The sequence below is a fragment of the Spermophilus citellus genome (assembly GCF_964194105.1).
Source record: "Spermophilus citellus genome assembly, chromosome: 4".
NCBI lineage: Eukaryota > Metazoa > Chordata > Mammalia > Rodentia > Sciuridae > Spermophilus > Spermophilus citellus.
In genome coordinates this window covers 67,696,979-67,704,812 of record NC_138185.1, presented here as the reverse complement: position 1 = coordinate 67,704,812, position 7,834 = coordinate 67,696,979, and the positions used below count along the sequence as shown (strand labels likewise).

Genomic DNA, 7,834 nt, shown 5'->3' with positions numbered 1-7,834 from the left:
TGTTGTGGATTTAGGGAGCACTTGGCCTGACACATGACAAGGAGTGTGACATCCTTGGCTGGAGGCCCCAGCAGCTGTTCTCTCACCCTCTCTTCCTGGGAGTGAGAAGCAGGCCTCTGAGACCAGGGAGGCCCTGGCTCTCCACGGCTATTTGCACATCAAAGGGTAGGGCGGGCCAAGGGACAGAGGCCAGCCTGGGTGCCTGGGGACTGTCCAGGAGGCTCCCTGGGCTGCTCCAAATTAACTCCTTTGGCCCCTCAGCTCTGGGCCAGCCCTTCCTGTCGCCAGTACCCAGCAGTCATGGCTGGCACTTGACCTTCTAAGGACCAACTGGGGAGAGGGCCAGCTTCCCCATCTTGGGTCCCTAGGGGGCTCTGTGCTCAGGGACATTGCAGGGGAGGGTTTGCCTATAGAGAGACAGCTTAATCCTATTTCTCCCTGTGCCTGGCTCTGACTGAGCTGTTCTCGCATGTTTATCTGTCACTAAGTGAAAACTTTTCTCAGCTTTTTATTTTTATTTATTTATTTATTGGTACCAGGGGTTGAACCCAGGGGCGCTTTAACCCTGAGCCACATCCCCAGCCCTTTTTCAGAGACAGAGTCTCACTGAGTTGCTTAGGGCCTTGCTAAGTTGCCGAGGCTGGCTTCAAACTCTCTCTCTCTCTCTCTCTCTCTCTTTTTTTTTTTTTTTTAGAGAGAGAGAAGAGAGAGAGAATTTTAATATTTATTTTTTAGTTTTCGGCGGACACAACATCTTTGTATGTGGTGCTGAGGATCGAACCCGGGCCGCATGTATGCCAGGCGAGCGCGCTACCGCTTCAGCCACATCCCCAGCCCTGGCTTCAAACTCTCCATCCTCCTGCCTCAGCATCCTGAGCTGCTGGGATTACAGGCGCGCCACTGAGGCTGGCCAGCTTATTTCATTATTTATTTTTGGTGTTCTGGGATGGAACCCAGCACCTCGCATGCTAGGCAAGCACTCTACCCCTTGTCTTACACATCCAGCCCTGACTATTTTATTGATAAGGAAACTGAGGCACGGGGAGCTTAAATCAAAAGGCAGTGGCACTGGAACCCAGCACTTGACTCTGAGCTTGCAAATCCTCCACTCAGAGCTGCAGCAGGATCTGTGATAGTCACACTGATATGCTTGTGTCACTGGTCCACTTAACAATGCTTGCAGTCAAAAGGCTCTGTGTAGCTGGAGGAAACCAGTCCCCTGGTATACAGGAAACCAGTCCCCTATATATAGCGAGGACACCCGAAGCCAAAGACCTGCTTGCAAAGCCTTGGTCAAGGTCACAGAGTAGAAACTAACTAGAACTCAGGCTGCTGGCTCCTTGTCTGGCACTCTGCCTGCCCTAGGCCAGCAAGAATGAACGGTGGTGGGCATTGGCAGGTGGCAGCCCAGTGGCTTCTCAGACCTAGTGCTGGACACTGAGATGACATTTCAGCAAAGCCCTGGACCTGAGCCAAGCGTTTCACTGCTCCCAGCCTCAGCTGTCCATGTGCAAAACTGGAGTGTCTGCTACACTGCAGGTCGTTGAAAGACCTGAGTGAGGTACTTAGCCAGTGTCCAGTCTCTTATGACTGGGGACTGGGGTTGCCAGGAAGGTGTGGATGGACTAGTCAACCTGTGCAGGACATAGGTGTCAGCCCCTCTCTCTACCCTGCTGGCACTTAGCAGACAGGTGCAAACCAGGGAGACCTGCCTAGGACACAGCCATAGACAAGAGACTGGATGGGGGTCAGGAGCAATGAGAGTTGCCACTTTGAGAGGTGGGACTGAGCCTTTCCTTCCAGTGAGGGAGCACGAGGGTAGAGAATTACCCTAAGCCCTCCTGGGCCCAGTTTTCCTCAATCCAGCGGCATCTTGGCTGTCTCCCAGGCAATTTTAGCTGGTGATGTTTCCTGCTTGGATGGCTTAGGGTCCTCTTTTCTGCCTTTGAGTGCCTTAGAAGAACAAGGCTGTCAAATTCCAGAAGATGCTTATATCGGGCTACAGCTGTGGGGCTGGTCCTCTTGGACTCCACTAGGGCTTGCACACAGCCTGGGAGCAGGGAAACATGGCCATGGAGGGCCTCCCCTGCCTCTGCAAGACAAGCCCAGGTTGGTGAGAGCCCTTGTCTGGTTCTGCCTGTGGTGCAGAGTTGTGCAAGACTGTGGAGCCAAGATCCTGAGTCTTTGGGGGAAAGGAGAGAGCACTGGGCTAGGAGTTAGGGGCCTGAGGTCCACACCTAGTTGGGGGATTATGGGAAGTTGCTCCTCTCCCTGGTCCTCAGTTTCCTCTGCAATGAAATTAAGAGGTGTAGAATATCTATTGCTTCCCAACCTGGCTCGTCCTCAGAATCCTCTGGAAAGGATCTTGGGAAACTGATGCATTGAATCACGCTCTCAGAGACGGACCCTGGACCCAGATGGCTCAATATGCAGCCAGGTTTGGGAGCCACTTGTCATCTCTTAGGTCACAGGACTCTGCTTAGTTACTCATTTTACTGAGTACTTACTATGTGCCAAGCCTAAGAACTCTGAGAGGTAGGTAAGGTCTCTTAGCTCCATCGCACAATTGGAAAAAACAAGCCTCGGGGAGGTTTTAAAGTTTGCTGATGGTTACACTTCCAGTAAAAGCCTAATGGAATGTGCTCTTAGGTCCATAAGGCCTGTCTCCATCTTTCTGCTCTAACCTTGATTAGGGTTCTCTCTTCCTTTGAGGATGACTAACAGTCCCTGAGGATGAGAGGGACCTGGGCCAGAAACCAGATTCCTTCAAAGTTTTGAGGAAGAAGATACCTCAGTGATCACCTAAGCCAGTTCTTCCTTTAGGAGATGAGAAAATGGGCTCAGAGAGGAAGTGACATGCCCAATGTTCCAGGGCATCTCAGCAAGCAATGGGCTGTCATGAGACCCAAATGCAAGGCCCTGAATGTGGCCAAGAACTCAGGTTAAGGAAATCAGGCAACTTCCTCCCTCCCTTTCTCTCAGCCTGAACTGTTACAGTGGCCTCCCTGCCTGCTCCTTTGGTGTGAAGCAGGCAACAGGCCAAGTGTATCCTTGGCCAGATCACCCCTACTCCAAACCATCAGTGCCTCCTGCCACCCAGGAGAGAGGCCAAATTCCTATAACACCCCCACAGAGCTCTGCACACCTTGGGCTCCTTCTCCATTTGTTACTTTCCCCATCAACTGGAGACACCAGCAGCCTCTGTCCTCATTTGGCTCATGCTTTTCTTTCCCAAGTCATCTTCCTTTGCTTGGCAAACTCCTACACATCTTCCAACACCCAGTCCCAAGGTTACGTCTTCTTCAATACCCCCTGCCTTAGTCAGAGTAGATACAGAAATAAGATACCATTTCTGTTGGCTCCCAAGTCCATGGCAACCTTCATGGATCATGACATCCTTTCTTCAAGATTCTCACAGTGCCTCTTCTTAGGTAAGACAGCCCAAATCAAGATAGTGAGACTAATGGATCAGGTAACTCAAGAATGAAAAGGTACTGCCAGGCTGAGGTTGTGGCTCAGCGGTAGAGCGCTCACCTAGCACATATGAGGCACTGGGTTCCATCCTCACCACATAAAAATAAACAAAATAAAGGTATTGTGTCCAACTACAACTAAAAAATAGATATTAAAAAAATAAGAAAAGGTACTGCCAATTGCCTTCCGCCAGCCTGTCATCTCTCTCTGGTCCTAATGCCTTTTGTATAAATTCTCATCCTTGCATTTAGGACCTGAATTCTGATCACTTATGTCCTTGCAATTTATCTCATTAACTGGGGAGTAATTTCTGACACTTATCATTATGAGCTAAACAGTAAAATTCATGCTTAAGCCTTGCTATTGTTCGGATTTTAAATGTCTCCCAAAGGTTGAATATTAGAGGCTTAGTCCCAGGTGGTACTTTTGCGAGGTGGTAAAACCTTTGGCAGGTGGGGCCTTGTGGGAGGTCCTTAGGTCTTTGTGGGTGTGTTCCCAAAGGGGATTGTGGGATACCATCCCTTCTTCTTTTTGCTTCTTGGCTCCTGATGTAAACAGTTTGCTCTGCACATTCCTGGCACAATGTGCTCTGCTCACCAGAGGTCCAAAGGAATGGACTGGAAACTCCAGAACCATAAACCAAAATAAATCTTTTCTCTTTATAGTGACAGAAAGTTAACACAAGCCTTAGCCCCTAGCACCCCAGAATGTGACTGAATATTGAGATAAATCCTTTAAAGAGGTAATTAAGATTAAACAGGGCCTGGTACACTGTACATACCAGTAATCCCAGCAATTTAGGAGGCTGAGGCAGAATTGCAAATTCCAGGCCAGCCTCAGCAATTTAGCAAGACACTGTCCCGGAACAAAAAATAAAAAGGGCTGGGATGAGTCCCTAGTTTCAATCCCCAGTACTGGGGGGAAAAAAAAAAAGATTAAATGGTGTGTGTGTGGGGGGTGTCCTTAGGGTAGGCCTGATTCCAATATGACTGATATCCTCAAAAAAAGAGATTTAGGACACAGGTAACACAGTGAGAAGGCCATCTGCAAGCCATGAAGTAATCAAACCTGCCTATACTTCTTGGTCTTCTAGACTCCAGAACTGAAAAATGCATTTCTGTGGTATTTTGCTATGGCAGCCCTAGACACTAGTACACTGGGCCACGCACATAGGAGCCACTCACATCCTTTGGAAAAAACTTTATATCATTGTGAAAAAGCCCCTAAATCACAGGTCTCTGTATCTCAGGCGTCCTCCCCTGGAGGCCCTGTTTGTTTATAACTGCATATGCTTACCCCATGGGTCAGCAGGGCTGCAACCAGAAGAATGCAAATGAGCTGCGGTGATGTATCTGAGGCAAGTGAGCAGGCCCTAGTTTTAGCTTACCTATGGTCACCTTGCACAGCAGGCCAGGCAGTACTCTCAGCCCTGGAACCAGGACACAATAAATACCATCAAGATAATAAGCAAGGGCCCACATCTATCTTGGCAGGCCTGGACTCAAGGAGTGGAAGGGCAATAGGCCTTGTTCCCCAAGAATGGGAATACCCCCCCCCCTGCAGGAGGCAAGAAAAACCTATCTTGATAGAAAAACAGACTGTATCAAAATTTTATTGGTATTTTTTATTTTTTAAAAAGTTACAAAACATCTTAAGCATATCGGATTCTGGACAGCTGTCACCAAGAAGCACAGCAGAGCAAGAGCCTGGCTCCATGCCCACTCCCTTACCAGTCCCAGCATGGTCTCCTTGGGGGTCAAGCAGCCCCCTTTTCAGAGCAGCTCAGACTGTGCTCTGCAGAATACAAGGCATGGTGTATGGGAGGGGGGTGCCTAGCAGTAGAGGGCACTGTCATAACCCCGCTCCAGCTAGGGAGGATACCCACTATCTCTGTTCCAGACACTGTTTTCATGATAAGTATTTGACTAGAAAGCTTTAAAACCACCAAAGAAACAGAAGAGGAGGATGTCCACATTGCAAGCCTGATTCTTGGATGTAAAAAGGCCAGGTAGGGCCATCAGAAGATGCCCAGGTGGGTCCCCTCCAAATCTTCTTGCCAAAGTTCAGGGCAGCTACTGAGCCGTAGGCCTGAATTCTGGGTGAGGCTCACTTCACTGAGTTGGAAAACAGGGCCAGGTCCCTGGTCCTCTGAGCTGGGCAGCGCCTCTGCACTGTGGCTCCAACACCCCCACTGCGTCTGAGGCTGGAGTCTCTGGCATGAAGGGCGGGACAGAAGGGGTGGACTTCCCAGAGGTAGACAGGATTCTGAAGACCCAGAGATACCCTGTAAGAAAGACAAGAACAGCTTGTTGCCCAGAAATCTAAAACCTGGATGCTCCCCAGGGCATGGCTGATGATGTCTTTACAGTCCTGGTGCCATGGATGCAGTGGAGCAATGTGATTAAAAGCACTGGTTCTGCAGATTCAGTGCTGACCTTTAAATCCCAGCTCTGCTACACTGTGGGAATTCAGGTAACTTCTTTTTGTCTGTGTTCTCATCTTTAAAATGGGGATGCTAATATATGTTTCATAGGATTGTTTGAAGGGCAGAATGAATGAATACATGGAAAGTGCCCAGAATAGTGTGGAGCAGACAATAAGAATTTAATAAGTTTGGTTACTAATATGATTGTTTATGAACCACGATTCATTCATTGGCCTCATAAATGAATGAAACTTGAAAAAAATATGACTGTCTCCAACTGCAAGCCCATCTATTCAGGATGTAGTGAATGGCCAGGCGCAGCGTCTAGATCTTGGTCAGGCTCTGCAGGAGGCGGCACAGCTTGTGCAAAGCGCCAACGAGGGTCCACCCTTTACCTTGGGCTCCCTTCCCCTCCTGAACCCTTAATGAAGAAGCACTTGGCCTTTCCTGAGAGTGCAATCTCCCAACTTCCACCCCCACCTCTGAGCAAGCTCAAAGTGAGTCTCTCTTGTCCACAGCTGTGAAGATTGCTGGGTGGCAGAGGTTGTGTCATTCACTTCCCAGGGCCTCATCTCTTTCCCTACAGATATTAGGGTTCTTTCCATCCTTCCCGCCATTAGATAAACTGGGATCTGAAAAGATGAGATCCTCTGCAGACTAGAAACTACCCACCCACTCCATTCCCAAATTAAACCTGGGGATCAAACCAGGGAAAGGGCAAGGGCCTCCATGGCGTACCTGGTACACTGCAGCCAGCTCCGCTGGTGGCGTCCAGGGTGAAGCGGGGTTTTGAGGCTCCAGGGATGTCTGCTTCCCGGGACAGGTTTGGGGTGGCGTCCAAAGAACCGGGTCAGGAACTCTCCCTAGGGGCTGGAGCGGGGGCGACTGTATCTTGGGGCAGTAAGGGGGTGTTACCCAGGAATCCGTGTTGGAAACCCTGCTCCCCGGGCTCTCAGCCAGGGCTCCGGTGGCAGGATAGGAGGGCGGGGACCCCCAGCACGGCCCGGTACAGAAAGCAGTGCCCAAACCCGGGCCAGGAGCCCGGGTCTGCACCTGCACGGGACCGCCGTCGGGGCAGAGCGCGCAGTCCTGGGGAGACACTGCGTCCGCGCGCCACCGGCGCCGACACTGCAAGTTGTCCTCGTTAAGGCCCAGCATAGCCGACAGGTGGCCGATGTAGCGAATGGCCAGACGCAGCGTCTCGATCTTGGTCAGGCTCTGGCCCGCCGGCGCGATGGACGGCGGCAAGAAGCGGCGCAGCTCATGCAAGGCGCGGGCGAGGGTGCGCATGCGCAGCTTCTCGCGCTCGCTGGCGCTCCGCCGCTGTCCACCCGCAGGTCCGGTCCGTGCACGTCTGGGCACTGTCGGAGTGGCCTCAGCTACTCGGGCGCTGCGGGCTGGGTTTGCGGTCTGAGAGAGGCCGAGGGCGCTGTCACAGGGGCACGAGCTCGAGGAATCCGAGGAAGAGGCTGGGGACGTGGAGTCGGAGTGGCCCTCCCAGCCCCAACCCTGGGAGACGATCCAATGGTCTAAGCCAAGGAAGTTCTGCTGAGGAGGCGACTGGGCCATGCCGGGGCTGTGGGCTCTGGGAGGCTGGACCTGCCACCTTGGGGCCTCAGCTTTTATCTGAACCAAAGGTGCGAGGTGGACCCCCACCAGGTTGCAGAGAGGTGTCAAAACCCACAGAGCCCAGGGAAGGTCTGGGCAGGGGGGCCCTGGGAAAGCGGGCCCATTTGCGGAGGTGTGGATTCTGACTCCTAAGGGGCTCTAATGGAGGCCCCCGCAGCCCGGGAAGTGTGGGAGGGACAATTCGCATCTGGATGGAGCTGCTAAGCTTCTCACCCCAAACCCCCGCCCCAACCACTGCACAGGGCTGAGTGCCCAGGAGTCCCTATTAGAGAGTAATGCCATGGTCTGCGGACTGAAGGCTGCCCC

At 51.7% G+C, this 7,834-nt stretch overlaps 1 protein-coding gene across 1 annotated transcript; it reads right to left on the bottom strand.

Annotated features, from left to right (window-relative positions):
* Positions 1–5,467: 5,467 nt before the first annotated feature.
* On the bottom strand, positions 5,468–7,468 carry MESP2 (mesoderm posterior bHLH transcription factor 2; the record flags this gene model as incomplete). Its single annotated transcript, XM_081291487.1, has 2 exons — positions 5,468–5,758; positions 6,638–7,468. The coding sequence occupies 2 exons, from the start codon at positions 7,466–7,468 to the stop codon at positions 5,492–5,494; spliced, it is 1,098 nt and encodes a 365-aa protein (XP_081147613.1). The 3' UTR covers positions 5,468–5,491.
* Between the last annotated feature and the right edge of the window lie 366 nt (positions 7,469–7,834).